At 27.6% G+C, this 24,087-nt stretch overlaps 2 protein-coding genes across 4 annotated transcripts; one reads left to right on the top strand and one right to left on the bottom strand.

Moving 5' to 3' along the window:
* Positions 1–1,500: 1,500 nt before the first annotated feature.
* LOC113555552 (translation initiation factor eIF-2B subunit gamma) lies at positions 1,501–6,505 on the bottom strand. 3 transcript variants are annotated; one of them, XM_026959974.1, is made up of 9 exons: positions 6,096–6,505; positions 5,848–6,043; positions 4,776–4,930; positions 4,467–4,635; positions 3,859–4,054; positions 3,485–3,776; positions 3,198–3,424; positions 2,491–2,594; positions 1,501–1,646 (listed from the first exon to the last, which is right to left on the bottom strand). In XM_026959974.1, the coding sequence occupies exons 2-9, from the start codon at positions 6,005–6,007 to the stop codon at positions 1,594–1,596; spliced, it is 1,356 nt and encodes a 451-aa protein (XP_026815775.1). In that variant the 5' UTR covers positions 6,008–6,043; positions 6,096–6,505; the 3' UTR covers positions 1,501–1,593. The 3 variants fall into 3 exon arrangements, with proteins under 3 accessions (XP_026815775.1, XP_026815776.1, XP_026815774.1); XM_026959975.1 differs by having other exon boundaries at positions 5,848–6,023; XM_026959973.1 differs by having other exon boundaries at positions 5,848–6,026; positions 6,096–6,502.
* A 112-nt stretch (positions 6,506–6,617) lies between these two features.
* Positions 6,618–21,572, top strand: LOC113555551 (zinc finger SWIM domain-containing protein 8-like). The gene is made up of 23 exons (XM_026959972.1): positions 6,618–6,962; positions 7,171–7,424; positions 13,608–14,023; positions 14,167–14,340; positions 14,423–14,559; positions 14,641–14,836; positions 14,906–15,139; positions 15,204–15,458; positions 15,581–15,726; positions 15,796–15,944; positions 16,008–16,480; positions 16,564–16,734; positions 17,786–18,105; positions 18,186–18,388; positions 18,461–18,605; positions 18,673–19,159; positions 19,231–19,359; positions 19,424–19,747; positions 19,869–19,991; positions 20,066–20,249; positions 20,403–20,568; positions 20,679–20,828; positions 20,905–21,572. The coding sequence occupies exons 2-23, from the start codon at positions 7,271–7,273 to the stop codon at positions 20,963–20,965; spliced, it is 4,797 nt and encodes a 1,598-aa protein (XP_026815773.1). The 5' UTR covers positions 6,618–6,962; positions 7,171–7,270; the 3' UTR covers positions 20,966–21,572.
* Positions 21,573–24,087: the final 2,515 nt, after the last annotated feature.

Raw genomic sequence — 24,087 nt, 5'->3', positions numbered from 1 at the left:
AGGAATGTGGAATTTTCGTTTTTTTTCTATTAATGTCAATAAAAAAAATATTTGATGGCTTAACATTTTTGAATATTTAATATAATATCTTAAATAGATTCTTCTTATATCTTAATGTATAAAATTATTAGAAAAACAAAGGTATATATTATTTTTTTTTTTATAAGCGTTTGAAGAAGCTAAATAGCACTTATATAAAATTTCGTATTTGAACGAAAAATAACGATGGTAATTACATATAAATCCAAAACCATTTTTCACAATGATATTAAGGAACATAACATTTATGTACTTACATTATTCTAAAATTATTTTTTCACTCTTAATGTGTATCTCCCCCCCAAAATCAGCCATGATTTAATTAGTTATAGTAGATATTTATCTACAATCTACCATTTGAAGTTTAGGTGGACGAAGTGGAGTAGTATAATAAACACTTATCCATGTTCAGATATTCTATTAGTAAAATTTTAAAATATTTTAATTAATGTATATACCTTTATTTTGGATTTTGAGATTACAATGATGAATAACTTGATCTTTAAATAAGGTTTTTTTTAATTTTTAATTTTTGTGTTAAGACAGTAGCTCTCAACCTTTTTGAGTCTGCGACTCCTTATAATGTCATTAAAATGTCTAATGACTGTTTGGTAATGTAAGCATTAAAAAGTGTTAACAAACTACCTATTATTATTGTATTTATTTGAGTATGGATTTAACAAAATAAAAACGGTTAGATTATATACATTTGAATATTTTTTAAATTTAATGTCTATTTTACTGTTGTTGATTAGAAATTCTAAAGTGAAATGATTTTTTTTTATTATTACATTTTACGTGAATTGACGACCCTAAAATATTTGTTGAAGACCCCTAAAGGAATGTTGAAATTGTTAAAATTGTTGTGTTATCACATTTTAAAATTATTATTAACTATATGTCTATATAGTATATCATATAACAATGCTTTGATCTTCAATTTCAGTGGTAGTTTCAGAAGAACATTGGATCTAGTTGATACTACAGTAAAAAAACGGACTTGAACATTTCACAAAATATTTCAAATATTTGAAATTTTAATTTGTTTTAAATTATTTATTATATTATAACAGTAAATCACTGTTAACTAATAGAAAGAAGATAATATCTTATGAAGTTATGAAGATAGTTAGAGTAGCCTTATTGTTTTACCATTACTATAGACAAGATTAAGTCAGTTGTAACTGTTGTGAAACATTTGATTCTTTATTGACGCATTAAGATTATTTAAAATAATTAATATGAATTATTTGTGTATGAAAGAAATTTAATACTTTTTTGTAAATTTTGATTTAGCAGAATTCTATAACACTATTAAGTATTAAGTACAATTTTATTAAAATTAAGAATAGTGTAATATAACTTATAAGTAATATGGCAATATGATGACTGTTTAATATTTATACATAATACTTTTATTTTTATTGTACATCCTAGATAGTCGATAATAATAAATAAACATTATGATTACAAAAAATATTTATATTATACAGGAAAACATGTATATTATACAATATCATAAAATAAGCATTAAGAGAATTCACTCTATATATTTCATATTTCCATCAGTCTCTCCATAGCAGTAAGTACTTCACTATAATGCTTTCCTAAAACACATAAATAATAATAAATTATTTTTTGGTTTAATACTTCAATTTATATGACTTTAATCATAATCCATAACATTTGAAAATGAATATCAAAGCGCATACAGACAAGAGTTTTTTATTTTAATTAATTAAAACATTTAATAATAAATATAATTAATATTAAGCACCTTCAAAAATTAATAAATAATTATGATATCATAAGCATTAGATTTTAATAATTATGATCATTATTGTTTAAATTATATCTTTATCCAGGACAACTAGTTTAAAGTCTTTTGTAACTGGGAGTTTCTATTTTAAGCTTTGACATCTTATTGGTCTTTTACTTTATAGTATAGTAACTTGTAGTTTACATATAAACAAGCTTTATTTTCACCTCAAGTGGCTAGCCAAAAAGAGTTGCTTTCTTTTAATGTAATTTACTATCACTATTATATTGGGTTTTTGATTTTAATCTGCCCAATATTTTTGGCCCTCCTATTCTATGTATTTACATCAATGCAATGAGTAAAAATTGACAACACAATGTTTCTTTAAAAAGCTAAAAGGTTATTCTATTGTACATTATAGAGGACCCAAGTTGTGCATCAATGAATCATCACACACCAAATAAGAGTTTTAAACAGCTTCCTCTCTCCCGACTTATTTTAATTATGTTGTTACTTGGATAGCTATTAATACAGAGTTTCCTTCCATTACTTTTAATACAGTATGCCTTTATAATGTTGATTAATTTTTGAGGGTTTTTCTCATATAAGCAGAGTACAATTATTATAAATTATCATTATTTATTAACTATTAGATATAAATATATATATATATTTAACAAGTAAATAGTTACCTCCAGAAGGGACCTTAAAATTACCGCTTATCAAACAATCTTTAAGTTCACAGCCAGCACTGATTACAGCATCATGACATACTATACAATTGTGAAGTACACATCTGAAAATTCCAACATTTTTCATAATTTAATTGCATATTGTTTTACAATTATAAAAGTTCTGGTTAATATATAATAAATATTATGTAACATTTATGCTTGTTCAACATAGAGGCAAAAACATGGCTAACACTAATTTAATACAACAACTATTCTTAACTTCCATTTAAATGATTATCAGAAACAAAAAAAAACTAACAACAAAAATATTGTCAAGCTTTAATTCGGCAAGACAAGATAAAATTTAATAACTTAATAAGACAGAGTATACTATCATGTGTAATATGATAATAATTTATAATATCAGTTCATTATGAGAAGTCACTAAAGCAAATAATTTTAATTTGTACAGGGACTACAAAAAAAAATTATTATATTTTCATCTTTGAGGTTAACAGTAAAATAATTAATGTTGACATATTTTCAAGTAAATTATATGATATTCTAATAAATAAACAGTATAAACACTCAACCATCAATTTAATCAACAACCACAATCTTGACATTGATAGCGAGTCTAGTTTCTACTGTATATAAAAACTAATAAACTACTTGCTATTAATAACTTTTGGGAACAATCTAACATTATTGATAAATAAAATTACCTCTCTTCAATAGTAACACCATTCATTAAAATACAATCAGTTATTCTCGTTTTTGAATTAATTGTACACCTTGAACCAATAGTGCTATTTTTAATGGATGTTTTTTCCATTATTTTAGTATTAGGTCCAACAAAACAAGTTTCCTTGTCAAATTGATTTGATAAAATTTCAGCTTCAGGTGAAATTTTATCTTTTTCATCTCCTAAATTTATGTTTAACTTGTGTATCTACAAATAAATGAGAAATGAAATAAAAAATTAATAAAGTTATTTTTACTAATTACTTACAATTTTATTGATTCTACAATAATCATACAAAGTGTTTGCACGTATTCCAATATTTGAATCAATCACACAAGCATAACATTTAATTATCTCTTCAACGTTAGATATATTACCAAAACAAGACATTGAACGAATATTAGTTTCAATATCAGATTCTTTTGATATGTTGAATATATCAGGTTTTTCTTCTTCATCTTCAATACATTTTTCATTTGGTTCAATATTTTTACTATATTTTGATAATTGTTTTTTCACCACAAATGGAAGTAGCTCTCCCTTAAGAGTTGAAATATTACTAAAATAAATAATTAACAATTGTAATTAGCAATTGCACTCGCATAAGTGAAATAAGTATAATAAATACAAATTTAACTTACATATCTTTAACGAGATAGTTAACTAGCCAACGTTTCATAATATACATATGGGAATCTAATAATTTTGAGCAAAGAGTCAAATTTGAACACTTATTTAGTAATGCACTACTAATTGGCATAGTTTCTTCATAATCTGAAGCGGAAGCCATTAATAAAAGTCTAGATGTTTTTGAATCATATCCAATAATATCCTTTTCTATAAAATTTAAAATTAATTGTAAATTCAGAATATTAATTTGAAAAATAATAAAAATACAAATTAAACACCAATTAAATTGGTGTCTTATTGTTTTAATTAATTTATTAATTTTTTGAAAATAAAAATTGTATAATTATTTTTATTATAATGTTTTTAAGTATTTTGATGTTATATCAATCTAATGACTTGTTTATACTTAATTATAATAATTTAATTAATTTAATTATAGAGTATTATTGAGTATACTGTATATATAAGTAATATTCATTATTTTGAAATGTAAAAATTAAATTATAGGTTGGCTACATGAAAATAAATAATAAGATATATATGATAAAATTTTGAAGAAATATAAAATTAAACAAAGATTAGTTAGAATAAAATAAGTAATAATGAATTATGACTTTACCAAACTTATTCTTTGATTTAGGTCCAGGTACAGTAAAAACACATTGTTCATCCCGTAATGGTGAAAAATACAAAGACACTAATGATGCATTATTATTTCTGTAGATATTTAAAACTTGGTGTAAATCAATATCAGTTATTAAATCACAACTAAGAACGATTACATCAGTCTAAAAAATAAACAAATATATACTGTAATATAGCAAATAATTATTAATTAATACATACTACCATTGGTTATAAATAGTACTATTTATAATCAATGATAATGCATGCATTTACTAATTTACTTTTATTAATAATAAATTACTAAGATATTATCAGAAATATGTCGGAGAGAATCAGCTGTACCCCAATCTTCATCAGATGGAATCGGAACAAAACTCAAATTAATTTCAAAACCAAGTTGATCTACTTCTTCTTGTATATCACTAGCATAGTTATCAGCTACTATTATTTTTGTATCTAAAACATGATAACAAAACATAATATGACTCTTAAAAAAAAAAACAACACAAGTTTAGATAGATAATTTAATCATTCATTCATTAAGTAATTTTGTGATATTTTTAATTTAAATTGTCACAGAGAATTCAATACATATCTACATATCTACAATCATTATCAATTATACTTTTCTATTTTCATTTTGTTGTTGTTAAACATTTATTATTATTTAATAATCTAAACAGATAGATAATTTATATTCATTGAATCATATCTTAGGTATATTAATATATATTATTTTGATGACATTTCAATACTTGAGAAAATAATATATCCAGTGTGTATGCATAATAATAATAATAACTTCTAAAAAATAACAATTATTCTCATATTTACAAGACCTAAAAACATGTGTTAATAAACATGTTGAATCACACTAATCAATGATTAAATAACTTTTAGATTTTAGTAAAAATAATAAATAATTTATTTATAATGTAAATTTGAGAACAAATGGTGTTTATCACATTCCTGAACTTCTGGGTCATAAGCAACAATCTTAACATTTTTTTAAATAAACTACTTTAAAAAATTGTTTTAGGGAACTGCATGATGAGTAATTACAAGATTTTATTTAATTAACAACTTAAATTATTGAGTTAATGGGTATATTATTATTTTTCCTTATGTCAGGATTTAGCATTTTCTTTGAATATAACTAATAAATGAAAAGCTTTAACTTTATATTACTGTATACAATTACATACCAATATAAAATTTTTTTATTACAACAACTCAATTTATAAAAATGTGGACATAGATACTCAGTTTACAATAATATTATGAGATTGTAAAATATTCTTTTTATAAACAGGTTTAGTCAACATGTAATGTATACACACAATAGCCTACAGGCTACAATACCATCTACTCACCTCTGAACCCAGCGTTTTCGAGCAACTTGAGAGGATAGTATATTATTGGTTTGTTTCCGACTGGCAACAGACACTTTGGTTTTGTAGCAGTCATCTCGGGTATTCGAGATCCTTTTCCGGCGGCCATGACGACCGCTTGGAATTCCAACCAATTTTGCATAGCGAATAGAAATCGGCTACTGTAAAAAAGAGGGTTCTATACAGTCGGAGGTTAATCCCAGTATAAACAAGTCACAATTCACACTCACTTATCGATGAAGATGAAGTTATAAAAGCCGCGCGATATGTCAAATGTCAATATCGAAACTCGCAAAACGCTAGCGAATCGAACTCGTCTGATCGTCGGCCCACCACCGAGAATGTATGATAAACTGATAATGTACAACGCACACTGAGATGATAACCGTTATCAGCCACAAAGGGTAACTACTCACGGGGTAATTTATAGCGCTGCGAAACGCGATCGAAAAGAAGCAGTCAGCAGCTGACGACTGGAACATATATATATATACTTATCTATGACTGGCGTACTGGACAACGGTTCCGATCCACGATCCAGCCATCAGTCAGTCACCTCAGCAGCGGCCAGTGCGGCCACGGGACTGGAATGGGGAAACGCGATTTGTGCGTTCTCCATACGGTCCAGCAAGCGTAGAACACGATTTATGTTCTACGGTATGGCACGGGAAGAAATAACCGGGCGGCCGGCAACACTGCACACAATTGCACCTTTCGGGAACAATAGACTTGTAGTAGTGGTCTGACTAGAGAAGAGAGAAAGCCCTACCAAGTACCAGTTCCACCTCCGACCTCCATAGATATCCGATATCCATTATTTTTATTATTGTTTGGTATATAGTAGGTTTTTTGCCCCTTTGTACCTACTTATTACAACTCTTCTGACCGATAACAAAGGACAGCTAAAATACCAAATGGATCCCAAGCGTTCGTGATAATCGTCTTGTGCCGTCTAGGGACGCTCCGAACAGACAGCCAGCGGTCCGTCGCTCATCGTTCGTCGACGTCGTCATCGCCGCCGCCGCCGCCACCACCACTGTCATGATTGTCGTCGCAGGGTGATCGGGGTCAAAAACCTCTAGTTCCAAGGGTTCAAGGTTGTTATCGTTCCTGACCGAGAAAAAGACTACGATGCGTTAGCCTGCATAGGCCCACTGCATAGTACACACACACATACACACACACACACACACACACACATTCACTATTATAGTCTTATTCACTCACATCACACTCTCCCACGGTGCACAGCACTGTCTGCACATTGGAAAGTCGAATCGGTGTATATCCTTTGTGTTTCTGAAGGCGCAGTACGCACTACCCATTCAAACTGGCGCATCCTGTATTGCCCAGACGTTCCGGCAACGTCCATCACGATGGGGGTCGACCACTGATTGACGATAATATGCTGGCTTTATGGCACGAAAACGACCGTTATTCATTTGAGGACTCTGACCGGTTTGAAGAAGATTCCCTGTGTACATGGAGCAGCGAACCTGAATCTGCATGCATAAATTGGAGAGGATGGAGGAAACCGACCGAACAGAACGCTGAAGACGGTTAGTACACACTTTAAAATTAATTATTTTGTATTTTAAATAGATATACTAGTTGGTCATTTATTTTATTATTGAAAAGGTTATTTGACTACCAGTTATCTTTATTGTGTATCTATTTATTTACTTATTTGATCAATATCCTGATTTAGTTGAGTTTGTATTGATTTATTTATGAGAAATTTGTTTAAAAAAACTTCCAATTAGTAGTTTCAATAAGTATGTTGATAGAACCAAGTACTACAATTTAAATACCCTCAATTATTTAATTTATAATATAATAAATTAAATAAAAAGATAGATATTCTAATAATATTATTAAATTATCTATTTTGTAGCCATCTATTACCTACAGTTTTATTTTTTAATTCATAATAAAAACATTTATACTACATTTTTAAAGTTTTAACATTTAATTTATCTTATATCTACCTATTCAAATAGGTTAATAGTTATTACTGTATATTATGCTAATATAAAGGCTAATATACAAAATATTATCTATCTTATCAAATTATATTTTTCTAAGATGACACCAGCATGCATTGTCTCTGTCTTTCTAACACATAATATATCAAATTGTATGTTCTAAAGAACCCATTTAATTGTTTTGTAATCAATGTTACAGTCAATTTACCTATTATCTAATTTTAAGGTAATAATTTTATCTGGTAAATTTTATAGATTTTTAGCAAGTTATGAACATTTTAAAATTCTTAGTATAAATGAGTTAAATGTTAAATGAATACTTCAGCATGTATTTATGTGCCATATTATGCATTTTTTTGATAAAACAATGCATATGGGTGTAGTGACCTCTTAATTACTATAATATAAGCAATTTCTATATTGTGTTCAATGAGAAAACATGATACAGTGGAACTTATATCTGTGGTAGGGTGTCTTGTAGAGATGCGCTGAAGAATTGTTTTTTATGGTGCTGTAACATGTTTTCTCTCATAATGGTAGTATGTATTCAAATGATATTTTTGTTATTTAAAACGATTACATTTAAACAATATAAATAGTTTGGGCAGTTATGAAAAATTAATGTTTGTACTTTAAACTGTAAAAATAAAATTTAACCTATATTAGTATAGATTGAAAGCCAATTTTCCGAAAAATTAGCATAAGCTGGTTTTTATTTAATGTGATACAGTACAATCTGTAATCACCCAATGTGCCATTTATATTATATGTGTTGTATGTATTACTCTATTTTTCTAGAATCTGTATATATCAATAATCTGGCATCATAGAAATAGTAATTGTTTACACAGAGCCTTCTCAGCTGTCAGCTAAACAGGGAAAATATGGTTTTTATTTGATATGTTGTTATTTAAGTCTGATATTAAGTAATTTAATAATTATTTTATAATAGTTTTAGGTTTAATCTCAAAAAATGATGGAGACCTAACATCATTTATTTCTAATTTAGATTACCCTCTTTTCATCAATATAGGTATTATAATTAATAATAGGATTAAGATAGGGACATTAGTTTTCAGAAAAATATTCTCTAAAAATTATAATTTAAAATTCTAAGTAAAATAATTATAAGTTACTATTTGAAAGTTTAACTATGTTATTTATCATTGAATTTTAAAATTTTCACAATAAAAAATAAATAGGGTTCCGACATTTTATAATAGTGTCTATACCTTTACTTTATCTACCTGTTAGACAATTTATTATATTATTATTAATTATTACATTTTGATGTAGTAAGTTTAAAGCTATTGAAATTCCAAAGCTTTGGCTATTTGGCAAGTACTAAGTTAAATAAATGTTGTAATTATTTATTTGTTACTTAACTTTTATAATTATTTCATTTCCAAAAGTTATTCAAATTGTAAATTTTTCTAAAAAAATTGGTTAGAATACTAGGCAATTATAAAATATATAATAATATGTAGGTACATGATGAATATTAAATAATGCATAGATATTCAATAATTATTGTTAGAAAAGAAAAAATGTGTAATAGTTTTTATAGGTACATTTTATTTAGTTCTTACCAATTAATGACCTAGTTACTGTTTTCCATGGTTCTAGTATACATAATGAGAATACTTGCAATTTAAATGTGGTTTTTCAAGTTCTAGAGAATTAAAATCTTTTCTTGTATAATCTGTAGGTAGTTGAAAATATTGTAACTATTGGTCCTATTGATCTTTTAAAAATTCTAAAGCACACATAAAAACCAACTAATTAGTTGATTTTTTTTAAACGATTAAAATAATAATATTTTTATTAATAAGATAAGCGAACCCTGATTTGCATTTGTGACCTAATTAATTTATGCAGTTATGAAATTTCTCAAATTAAGAAAATATTTTTTCTAAAACTTACGGTTATTTTGTTTCTTAATTTATATTATTAATCTTATTATTTATTTATTAACTATTGTCATTGATTATAAATTATAAAATCCTTATTTATAATCAATGGTTAAATGGAATATATAACTTATATGATATAAGTTATACAATTATATTTTAGCCATTGTTTTGAACAGTGGATCTCAATCAGGACCATGACCAAAATTTTTCCCTGAAAATCTATTGTGACCTACATGGTTTCACTTTCACAGGATCAATAAGTAGTCCTAAATAATCAAAATTTGTTTATTACTTTATACTATAAAGCTTATAATTAATAATTAATATTATTTTACAAATGTATATTTAATAATGAGGCATATACAAAATGTGCCTTTGTTTCCCTGCTGTGTTTGATAACAGTGCCTAATAATTTATATGGCTGATGTTTATACAGTATACAATAACATAAATATCTTAGAATCTCTATAGTTAAAAAAAAATCTAATAACCCATTAAAAATTGACTCGATCCATAGTTAGAGAAACATTGGTTTTGAAGACCTATCCTGAGTTCTAACTACCTGCAAAAGTGTAGTTTTAGACATTTTAGTAATAAGAAACATTTTCTTTTCATTTTTATTTTATGTGCAATTATTATAAATGATATAAATTCAGCATCTGAATATTGATAATCCAATATACTGGAGCATATATTTTTTCAAATTTGTAATTCTTATAAATATAATGATACAGAATGAGTCAATTGATAATCACACATCTGTTTTATTTATTTATTCTATTATAATTAGGTATGTAATTATAATATACATAAAAATGCCCAACACTGAGATAACATGTCCACATATATAAATGTTAAAAAATATAATTTAATATCTAAAATATTCAATACATTTTTAGTTTTATTATTTTATTATTAGAAGATAGGTGTTCCAAATATATTCTATGAAATATTTAGTGTTAAATTATGTGTCTTATTTATTTAGAATCTAAATTTTAGATAATAAAAAATTTTTTGTTATATTTTATTTCTTATATAATTAATATTAATATTTTTATTAAAAAAATACTTATTTGCATTCTGTAATATATTTTTTTGTACTACGTAAATTTGATCACATTTTTTTTTCAGAATATACTGTATTTTTTTATTTAGAAATCAGTCTTCATAATATAACTATCTTATTGTCTTATTAATTAGTTTGTAAGGGAGAGCCGGGAGAGGTGTCAGGGTTATGGATTCACTGGCTATCGGACTATTCGCTAGTGCAGCGATTCTCAAACTTTTTTAGTTCACGCCATCCTAAAAATTAAAACAACTAATTGCGCCTCCCATAAAAAATTAAATTACAAATGTATAGTATTATTTAAATATACAAACATTTTGATTTATATGACAATATAAGTTAACAGTAAATATTTACCACACGGCTCGCGCCTCCCTGTCAAAAGCTCGCGCCTCCCAAGGGACTAGAGAGGCGCGCCTCACAGTTTGGGAACCGCTGCGCTAGTAGATATGTGTGATTGTTTAATTTTTTGTAATAATTATTAGTTACGATAGAAATTGTTTCGATTTTTATTTTTTTTAAGTGTTTGTGAAATGTAAGTATTTGGAAGCGAGTTGATAAGAAATTGCCGTGAGGGACCAAAAATATACGGTTTAGATGGTTATATTAAATTAACAACTGTAGTAGAATTGAAAAGAACATTGTTAATTTAAAGAGCAGGTTAGTGTGATTTACAGTCAAAAGCTTGAAAAACGTGAAAGAATACATCCAGAAAATTATTTTTGCTTTCAAACAAGGAGGCTATTTTATCGGTAATTTGTTGAATCTGATGGATTGAGAGGTAGTTTGTTCAATTAGTCATCCAGTTAGTACTAGCATGGCAATTTATTGGTCTGAATGAGGAAGCTTCGTTTTTTTTTAAATTTTTGGGTTTACGTATTAATTACAGATAAATTCCATGTTGAAGGGAAATAGAACTATGTTAGATACGCAGTACGAGTTATAAACGTGTATGAAAAGCATGATTAATTTTTTTTTGGAAAGGTATTTTATTCGTTGTCACATCGTACCCAGGTGAAAATTCACTATAAAATAAATAACTGAAAATAATTGTATACCATCATGGTATAAAATGTACTAACAATTAAACTTTTCTCAACTTCTTATTATTATTAAAAGTTTATTTTTATATTTTTTGAAACACCTTTTGCTCCTTGGCATTTTAATTACTTTGTTGCGGCCCGCGTAACAAAAATATATATGTGGCACATACCTAAAAGATTGAGATTATGGTTATTTCTTATTATATTCAATAATTGTAGTAAAATAGTAAAAATATGTGGATACCCATATAATAGTTATTATAAGAAGTAATAGTGGTTTTATCGTTACTAAACTCTCATTATATATTATTATAAATTTATAACATAATAATATAAAATATTAATTTTATTTAAAATTATTGGAATATTTATCATTTATCACCCCAATATATGAAATATATTATTAAATAGGAATCATTTTCGTATTAAAGTGTACGGCGTCCTGATAATTAAATGTATTCCAAACAATTCTAGAGGCAGAGGGACATATTCTTTCTCTCACTCTCTTACCATTTCTCTAAATAGTTACCTGGCGGCTGGCCCCATTGCACATTGACTATATCTGAACAGTGGAGCACAGTTGGTGGAGGGGATCAATAAATATCGTACCTACATGGTGTGTGTACTTCTTTCATTTTTGTTATTATTTAATAAAAAATAACCTCGGCTGCGTCATCACCATTTCTAGGTCTAACTTAATAATATTACGAAATTAAAATTAATTTTATTTGCTTTCTTCTTATTATTTGCATTTCTTAATGTAAATAATAATAATGCCGCACTGTCTATAAACGTATTTTTTGAATAGGGATAATACGTACTCTGCAAACTCAAGTTTTTAATTTTTAACTTTGAGTTAGGTATTGAAAAATCGATAAATGCCTTGACGGCGTCGGTTTGTTTAAATTATTAATACCTTCATTTTGTACGGGGACATTATTTTAATTACTTAGAAAATAAAGTTACTAGCTGTTAAACAATGAAAATTATTTGATTGGTTTTGCCCACAATTATTTATTTTAAATTTATAATAGTTTAAAATAGATCAGCTGGTATTTATTTAATTTTTGTAAATTAAAAGAATCGACGAACCTAATTATAATAACAATTAACAATTTAATCATAATTTTTAACTATACTAAAATATTAAATAATTATCCATTTTATTTATTTTTTTATAATTACGAGTGTCTAGTTGAGAACTAAAGTTTAGCCTTTATTTTAAAATTAGTTTTTCAGCAATCATGTGTGTTGTCTTGATGTATTATTATAAACATAAATCATACCCAATTTGTGTTTGTTATAACCTCCGTATTTGTACATAGGTTATTTTTTTGATATTTGGATTTCTAAGTGAGTTTATTTGGGCATTTTTAAATATATTAGGTAGTGGTACTCATATTCGCTTAAAAGTTAAAACATCGTAAAAAAATATGTACATAAACACAGATAATATTCATAATTCTCTTTACCTATTATATGTTTCAACACTCTCAGTATATTTTCTCAATAATTATACTTCCACCATAACTAAAATCATGTTTCTGTAGCTTGAATATAGTGTATTATATATTATTTATGTATAGCTGTAGTTATTTTAAATAAATGCTAATTTAGTTCTTTCTTTTCTTAATCAATTAATTTAATTTGAAATAAGAATACAATTCTTGTTTTTAATTTTATTACTGGTGAATGATGATCATTAATTATAAACATACTTATGTTTATTTTTCAGAGCCTAAAAAAGTAGTTAAAGCATTAGTTGAATTAGCTGCTCAATGTGTCGCTCTATTCATACCTTATGAACTTGTTGAACAAGAATTTCCACCTGTACCAGAAGAACTTCAGCTCCGCATCGCCTTTTGGAGCTTTCCTGATAGTGAAGATGACATTCGCTTGTATTCATGTCTGGCCAACTCAAACTCTGACGAATTTTTACGTGGTCAGAATTTGTACACATCAAACGCAGTAAAAGACTCTGTACAAATAGGATTTCATTTGAGTGCTAATGTTCATCATGGCGGCCGCAGCGTGTTCAACGTGGCAATTACATTTGACCGAAAGAAAATAACAACATGTAATTGCACTTGTGAACCTATGTCATATTGGTGTTCTCATGTTGTTGCTGTCTGTTTACATAGAATATATTGTGTAAGAAATTTGTTATTACTTTAAGCAAAAATAATATATCATATATGGCATATATTTTGAATACACTACCTGATGTAGTTAATTTCATCAATGTTTGTATATATAATTAAAATATTTATATTTTATTTATTTTTTGCATTTAGTCTGAACAAGTTTGTTTAAGAGCTCCTGTTAGTGAAAGCCTTTCCAGATTAGAACGAGATCAATTACAAAAATTTGCACAATATCTGATAAGTGAGTTACCTCAACAGATATTACCTGCTGCACAACGATTATTGGATTCACTGTTGTCTTCACAACCAACTGCTATTAATTCTGTAAGATTTATGATAACTTAAAAAATAAACATTATACTAAATTCTAGATTTTTATTACCTACTGATTATTATTGGATTTTAGACGAGCGGAGCACCAGATCCAACTGCAGGTGCATCTGTAAATGAACAAACAACATGGTTTTTAGACGAAAAAACATTGCACAACAATATTAAAAAAAGTTTGATCAAATTTTGTGTTCCTTCACCCTTAGTTATTAGGTAATGTTAAACGTTTTATATATACTTTTTTTTTTCATTTTAATAAACTTCAGAATTAATTAATTTAAGTTTTATTTATAGTGACGTAAACATTTTATCACAATCTGTACCACCTGCTACTGCAGAATGGGCAAATCTATTGCGTCCATTACGTGGTCGTGAACCTGAAGGCTTATGGAATTTACTATCAATTGTAAGAGAAATGTTTCGTAGAAATGATGAAAATGCTCTACATTTATTGGAAGTGCTAACAGAAGAAGCTATTGCATGTGATCAAGTAGGGATGAATATTGACTGTTATTATTATTTCTTTTTTTTCTAAACAATATTAAATTATTATTTATAGATTATGGTTTGGTGGTTTAACACAAGAGTTGCATTACATGGCGGAGGAAGTGGAGGAACTAAGCATACTGGCCCCGCTGGTAATACCAACACAGCATCTCATGCTTGTGCTTTACTTTGTGATGAAATGGTAACTCTATGGCGCTTGGCCGCTTTAAATCCAAGTATTTCGCCTGATCATAAAACTTCATTGAAAATTAAATTTAAAGATTGGCAAGAAAAAATATTCACAAGAGTATGAATTCAGTTTATAAAATTTAACAATATTATTTAATACATTTATTTATTTAAAATTGTAGGTGATGAAACACAGAAATTTGTCTAACACAAAATCGCTAAATAATTTTCGTCAAGATACAGAAATTTTTGTGGGTTTTAAACCGGCTTGTGAAGCTTGTGATCTAGACTGGGGAGATTATCCATTAGCTGGAATTACTTATGGGACTAATTGCTGTTGTGATGATGGTACTTGTGTACACATTAAGCGAACAGGAACTGCTACACATTTTATTGGAGACCATGTAAACTGGAATGAATGCAGTTCATCTGCAAGAGTAAGTTTGACAAAAAAAAAATACACAAAATATATTTAATATTGATGTTTTTAAAAAGTTATTATTTTTAAACTACTTGCAACAATAAATATTACTTATTCAGAATTTCATAATTGTTTTAGGGAAATTCTACTCAAATATGTTTAGATGAATGTTTCTTGGATTTAAGAAATAATCGACATTTGCACTTTGGAAATAGAACACATCGATCTGAATATCGTAATAGATCTAACATGCCTATGATTCGCAATCATTTGCCAAATAATGAGTATGTATATTGTATAATTTAAATAATACTAATTTTATGATATATATATAAATAATTATAATACTATAGAAATAGAGCAATGACAAATGTTTATTGGGTGCATATGCCAAGAAATATATCATTACCTCCACCTGATGATGAAAACGCAAGCAGTAATATTACTAGTCCTGAGGAATTTTCAACTAATGAGTCTTTAAGTGCATCGGCGAGTTGTACAAGTAATTAATTTTATTTTATACTCTAAATTTCAAAATATATGATTTATTTTTGTTTAATTTTAGACTTTAATGCATCTACAAGTTCCTCATCCAGTACCCTACCTAGTACTCCTCACCAAATCAATAGTACATGTAACACGTCATCTGAAAGCCAGAGTAGTGATGAAGGCGACCGAACAGCTGCACAAAAGTCTACTTCTTCTCAGACTACCCCTCCACCAGATTTAGATGAATACAATTTCCTTTATTATTATGATCCAAAACATTTGGCATCAACATCATCAGACTCAGTTAAGAAAACATCTGATGATCAAATACCGTCAACATCTAAAACATCTGCTGCACCTATTACTCCCTTGGTTAAATTAGATGCAGAGTGGGAAACAATGTTTGCAAGAGCAGAAGGATTGTATGGTTATGGTCATACAAATGAAGCTTGTGTACTTTGTGTAAAACTTGTTGACCAGTTTTTAAAAAATCCACCTAATTTTATTATTGAAATCCCACCATCTATGATAAAAGGAAAAAGAAAAAAAGTATGTACTCTAAATAATTAAAATTGATAGGAATATTTTCTCGTTATCTTGATAAATTAATCTATTATTATTTTATATTTTAGATTAATCCAGTCAGTCATCATTTGTCTACATTAGCATCAGAAATTCTACAAAAATGCTATTTTTTGTGTTCCGTTTTAGCTGAAAGAAAAGAATATTATTTACAAGCGTTTAAAATTGGTTTGTACGGATTGGAGATGCCAAGACTACCGGCTAGCACAAAACCTTTAGAAGTAAGCTTTTTCATTAATAATAAGATTTAAATTTACTATTTTTTTTACTGATCTATTGTATTGTATGCTATACTATTCTATTTGAAGTTTATCCATTTTTGTGCATGCATACTGAGCTGCCTAAAAATTCAAATTCTTCGTATTTAATGTCAGGTGCTCTATAACTGGTTAGCAATTTCCTCTTTAGATAAAGATAATTATAAAACTGTAATAATTATACCTACAAAACATTATATTGTAATAAGATTTATATGACTGTCATACATATAAAAATATAAATATGTATGGTTAGTATGGTGGAAATATTGTGATAACATAGTTCTCTATATTTAACACCAGCGTACTTAGTTATTAAAACCAGTTTCCCATGACTGTTGTACTTTCCAAGTACACTAATAACCAAATTGGCAAGTTATATGCGTATAAAGTTTTTCGATGGCTATTATATGTACTATATAATAGATCTAACAGCCTATAGTGTCACATTTACCAACTATCATTAGGAAGGATAATACCAATGATCAATAATTATACAAGTATTTTGTTTGATGGTATGATAAGTAACTACCTGTAACAAATATTAACCAACTCCGTCAATCCGGGGAATGCGGCTTAACATTCATGACAGTTTTTAGAGCATATTTGTTCAATTTTGATGCAAAAAAGATTTTTTTTTTATAACATTTCGTATTCTTTTTTATTTACATAAATCTGAGTCATTGTATGGTACTCTTTATATTATTTAATGAATTGTACAATTTATATTAACACAATGGATTCTGCTTATTGTGGGCTTGTCGGGACCAGCCTTGTTTGCCCACATTAAGCAGTTGCCCATAAAAATCGAAATTAGTTGTATTAATTATTTGTATTGGGACCAGACCATTTTTCCCATTTTGCCCATATTAAGCGGATGCCCATATTAACCTGTGCTCTCATTAGGCGGAATCCACTGTATTAAACAATATATGTACATTATAAATATATATATCACAGTATATATGTAAAATGAACAAACAAAAAATAGCTGATGTAAAAAATGATTTTTTAGGTAAAAATGGCTCATCAAGAAGGAGAAATATTAAATCATTTAAAACGCATGTTGCCATTAGGTAAGGAACAAGTGAGTATTCTCCAAAATAGAGCAAAACTTTTACGTGAAGGACAATACAAAACACGTGGTGAATCATTATTGCCATTAAATCTGGCTTCATTAATCTTTGAGTGCTTGGCAATGTGTCAGTCACCTATGCAAGATAAAATTGCTGACGAAACTTTAGGTTTTGAAGCATCTGTAGCCGCTCTAGGTATGAAAGCCAACATTAGTGAAGCGGATCATCCATTACTCTGTGAAGGAATTCGCAGACAAAGGTGTGTGCAAGTATTTTTTAATTATTCTCATATATTATTGTTTTCAATTTTAACTAAATTAAATGAATACATTATTTTAGGGGTGATTTAGCAACAAACATATTAATCCGTTATAAAAATAATCCTACACGTTTGGCTCTTGCTATGGATAAACTATTAGATAGAGAAGTTCATCCATTTTTACAGTCAGCAATGGATGCTTGTTGGTATCAAATAAGAGATCCTAGGAATTTACCATTAATTGCTATGAAGAATGTTGCAAACAGCAATATTCATAATCAACGTTAGTACATATTTATCCAAGTCATTAGTTTAAAATTAATCTATTAAAATTGTTTTTTGTTTGAATTTTTAGCATTACAGTGTTACAATCCAAATGTGACCAGTGTACCTGGAGAGTTAGATACAAACATAGCTGTTATGACATTAAATCCCATACCACCCCAAACGTCTAGTAGTTGTAATATAGGATTGTCCTCTCATAGAAAAGACAATAACAGGTATACTATTAATTTACATTTTTTTGATAAATTAATATTATTGTTAATTTTAATAACTTTTTTTTAGATATAAAAGTAGTAAACGTTTATATCCAAGTCAACCAAACCAAGCTTCCGAAGCAAATGCTCACTACTTATTTGAATTGGGTAAAACCATTCTGAGCAAAGTAGGCGGACCGATACAAACTACAGTATTTTCACAGCCTCCATTACCTACCCAACCACATCGTGCTCTACACATGTGTGCATTCCAATTGGCCTTATATTCTTTGGGACTACTCAATCGTGTTACACCAAACTGGCGAAGTCGTAATTATTCATCTCAGGTTACATGGATTGCTGATCATGCAATGGAAGTAGGTGCACCAGCTACACTTTTCTTACTAGGTACATGGGATGGACATTTGACTCCAACCGAAATAGCAAATATTGCTGATAGAATGTCTAGAAGCCACGAACGTAATACCGTTGAGGCAGCAGCACAATTAGCATTGTCATGTTTAAAACATTCAGTTGCTCTTAATCCAAATGAAATAACACGAGCTATAATACAGGTAACATATCATTTTATCATTACTAAGAGTTTCAGATTTTTAATAAATGTTCATTGATTTTTGTTATTTAGTGTAAAGAACAGTCTGATCACATGATGGAAATTGCTTGTTTGACTGTAGAAATGGCAGCCAAAGGGGGAGGAGTTTTTCCGGAAGTTTTATTTAGTGTAGCAAAACACTGGTTTGACTTATATATGAGGGTATGTGTCATTGATTTACTTGAATAAAAGTCTGTTTCAACTTATGTGCCTTTTATTCATACAGAATTCCAATCCAGATGAGGACAATTACATGTTACAAGTTGATCCCAGAGAGGAATTCAAATGCCCTTATGTTTATCAAGCCAATTATTCAATGTCAGTTGACACATCTCAACAACCACCACCTCCTCTTTATGCCCATCAGTTGATGGTGCCACCACAGACATCTCCAGCTCATCTGTACCAATTATCATACTTTCCTAACCAATCAATGCCTCAAAATTCACCACCACTCAATACCCAACAGCCCAATACAGTAATGTACTATCCATATCCATCTGCGCCTACATCAAACCAATACTCTCAGTACTATTCCCCATATATACAAGTAATTAAACAATTTTTCATGTAAAATTAATTAATTAATAAAAAAAATGTATGTAAACAATACTTAAGGCTATTGATTGACTTCTGTGTAAATTAAATAGTAAACTGTTTTTCTATTTAAGAGTCCTGTACAGTATCAGAATGCAAATCCTCAAAGTCAACCACAGCAAGGACCACCACAATATTTTGTTCAGCCAATCAATCAAAATAGTAATCAAATTAGAAGCCCACCGCAACAAGCACAAGTATACATATAGTTAGATTTAAAAAAAGCACAACACAATTACTAAAATTGTTATAATTTAATTTATTCATGTAGGCAAACCATTGTCCACCACCAAATTTCAGACAAATTCATCATTTGACATCAGCATACCGTGTTGGGCTATTGGCTCTAGATACGTTGGCTAGAAGAGTTCATGAACCTAATCAAGCAAAATACTCTAGAAATCCACCTTTCAGAGAAGATATACAATGGTTATTGCGTTTGTCGAAGAAACTAGGTATATATTACATTACAAATTAAATTATGACTCATCATACAAAAAAAGATCTTGACGGTTGATTTATGTATTATATATATATTGTTATTTATTAAATAAAATTGATTATTTAATTTTTATTTATATGATTATTATATTTCATTATTTTTTTAGGACCTAATTACACTCAACAGTTTTGTTTGGCTGTCACCAATAGTGTAGTGAATCCTTTCACACTACATGATGTTGCAATGGAGGCTGTTATGTACATGGGACATTTTAATCCCAATCCTACCATGTGCCCCACCTTGAGTCCCTTGGTAGAAAAGTGTCATTCTATGTACGTATTATTATTACATCATTATTTATTTTGTATAAATATTGTTTTATGTTTATATTTGTTGTTTCAAACTGATTTGTTATTAACTATTTATTATTTATATAATTTAGGTATATTCAATTATTACATCAAAAGTTATATCAGTTATCATCAGCAGACTACGAAGAGTATGTCGGAATACTCTACTCTGCTTATGGTGCATTTGCGATGACACCAGAAGGTGGTACCATGTTTAAAGATTGGTTGCAGTCTGTTAGAAGGTGAACTATATTTAAATTGATTTGGTAAATAAATGAAATTTTACACTTAATTTCTGATTTTCTATTTTTCTTTCAGATCTAAATCATGTAAAAAAGAACTATGGACAATGATAACAAATATGCTACCTACTACATGACATTGGTGTTCTGAAGTAGTTATATTCTCCGAGGGCCACGTTTCGCCCTAAACAACGATAACATATAGCGATTTTAGATTTTTATTTTTCTTATTTTACTATTTTTAAACAATTATACACAGTTTAAACAAAACGAAAATCTCCTATGATTTTCTATATTCGTACTGCGTTGACCTAAACCTATAAAATAACAAATTTTTCAAATGTGTTAGTTAATTTTTTTAATTTTTTTTTTTTTTTTGTTCACCTAGCAAATTTTTGTGAATTATATTTGTATATTATTATCATTAATATTGCGTTTACTCACATTTGTCTTTTTCTTACATTTTTTCTTTTATTTTTAATTATTATTATGTTGATTTTAATTTCTTATGTTTTATTTAACTGTGCGCGCATTAAGTCCGATACACTGTATAAGCATAAGCTAAATATTATAATAAGACTGTTTTTTTATGTACTCAACACGTTCAAGTATTATTAACATCTTAGACTAGCTTATGTTTAAGGCTTAAATTAAATTTAAAAAAAAAAAAAAAAAAACAAAGACTTACTTAGGTAATTTAATTTGCAAAGAAAAGTTTTTGTTTGCCTTTCATTCCTCCCTTATTCAGGACTACTTACATAAACAATATATGAGATCTCTAGGCTATTTACACGACTGGTGGCAACACAAACGTAGCTAATTGTGTAATATATTTTCTGTGTTGCTGTCGCCGTAGTTAATTTTGTCAAAAAAACATTCGCTCTTAATCTATTCAATGAATTTTTTAGTACTAGTGCATTTTATTAAAATAAATAATTATATTATTTTAGTATATATATATATAAATATATACATTTTTTTGCGTTTTAATTTTTTTCTATTTAATATAAACATTGATAGGTGTGTGTAACTTAAAATTAAAATGCTGGAATGAAATATTTTAGATAAAATATATGAACAAAATTTGTATTTTTGTGCTTATTGTTAGGATAAAAATACTAAAGAATTTAGGTTACATGATTATTAATAATCAAATCTAGGGCCATGATTTATTGTATTAGTTATATAAATTAAAGTATGATGTGTGCTCTCAATATTTATTACTAATATCTTATCGTTTTGATTACGCTTTCAATTATTTGATTTTAAAACTTCTTTTATTTGAATTGTATTTAGAATGTAAGCAACATCCGATCGCTCACTCACCTGTGCTCACCTTAGTACTTAACTAATTACAAAATTTATAAGCTAATGAATTATAGAGGGTATTAAGAATAAAGTATATTATATTTCTTCAAAATAAATTATAATCCCACCATGCAGTGTAATTGGATTAAAAATATTAAAACAAAAAATAAAAAAAAACATATTTATTTGTATATATATATATATATACACTTCTACTACTAAACTTCCCATAATATTTTTAAGAATTAATTGTAAACAATATATTATAATATATATAAAATCATTAGTTATTGAATGTTTTATTTTGTAAGATCAATCAATTTTAATTTTATTCTATTTTTTTTTTTTTGTGATTTGTGGAATTATATCAAATACATAATATTACAGTATGTGTTAATCATATATTTTTAATTTATATATATTATATTATATTATATATATGAATATTAAAAAAAATATATATATATATAATTAATAAAAATAAATTTATATATTAGCCTTTCATCATAATATAGGCAAAAGTAATATTTAATATTGTTTTTTATTGTTATTTTTTATTTTTGACCTTATTGATTGGTTCTTGAATTTATTTATAGGTATCTATAGATATTAAATATTATTATATAAACTTTTAAATTTTCTGTAGATTTTAATTGGGTTTATATATACTTATAAAGCTAGAAATTGTATAGTTGAAAACATCATTGATATTAAATGCAATTTCATTACTGGTTATTTAAATATTGAAAGCTAATTGTATAAAATTAATGAATCATACAAGTATAATATTTTCGAATACTACAACATTGTGAAATTAATTTAAATCTAAAATTTTGCAATGTTTCATATTCATAGTATAATTTATTCAAATCTCGAGAATCTTCTATTTTTTACGTTAGTCCATACTCAAAACCTATTCATAGGTGATGAAGTATTCAAATATTGCAAATTTAATATATGCTCTTCTACAAAACAGAGTGTCCTTCCTTGTCCTTCTTTTATTGAATAAATGTCGATGGTGTTTTCTTGTTTGGTTATAAAAAGGGGGTGGTAATAGGACTATCATTGAAAAGTTTGAAAGCACAGTGGTAGATTGCACTACTGTTACTATCCTCACAAATGGTTTTCACTCGACAGGTCGCCAAAACAGGCACGCGTTACGATAAATTATAATACCTAGCTTATTATCTATTGCCTATTAAATATTAAGTAATTTTTATTTTTAACTTGTCATGAATTGCCAATTTATTGATTTATTGCACCTAACCAGTGCAGTTTATCGTGGCACTCGACAATCGTTAAAATTTGAAAAAAAACAATGGCCCAAACAATATATCGAGAAAAAAATAAAATCCTATTTTCCATTTTATTTTGTATTATTTTTTTTCAATATAATATAGCTTTCGGACCACTGGTTTTTTTTTCAAATCATACTGGTAGTCCAGCGTCAAGATAAACTAAACGAGTTGCTGTTATTTGTTTGTAAGTAGGAACATTACGAACTATGTAATATATAATTATAGTGACTTAGTGTCATCAAATGAATATTTCTATTTTATTTAGATATTTAGTAGGTGCAAGACTACAGAAGAGGGCTATAAAATATCTGAATAAATGTCAGCCAAAATGTATGTGAATAGACACGTATTTCATCCAGATATAAGTTGATAGATAAAATTTTAGATACAAATATACAGGGGCGGCTTGTTATAAGAATACTAGGAGCGACTGCTCCTGCCCCGAAAATTGGAAAACAAAATATTTCAAGTTTAACAGGTTTATTCTGTTATTCATAACAGAAGATTGATCATTCAAGTAAAAAATAAGTGTATCTATATCATAAATTGTAAAAATTAATGAAAAATTTAATTAAAGAAGAACCTAAAAATATTACATTGGTCCTACTGTCCTAATAAATGTAGTTGGTGGGTGAGAGGGTTGTTTAGAAACT

The sequence above is a fragment of the Rhopalosiphum maidis genome, chromosome 4 (genome assembly GCF_003676215.2).
Source record: "Rhopalosiphum maidis isolate BTI-1 chromosome 4, ASM367621v3, whole genome shotgun sequence".
NCBI classification, from domain to species: domain Eukaryota; kingdom Metazoa; phylum Arthropoda; class Insecta; order Hemiptera; family Aphididae; genus Rhopalosiphum; species Rhopalosiphum maidis.
Note: the sequence above shows the minus strand (reverse complement) of the source record. Positions and strands in the feature narration are given on the sequence as shown.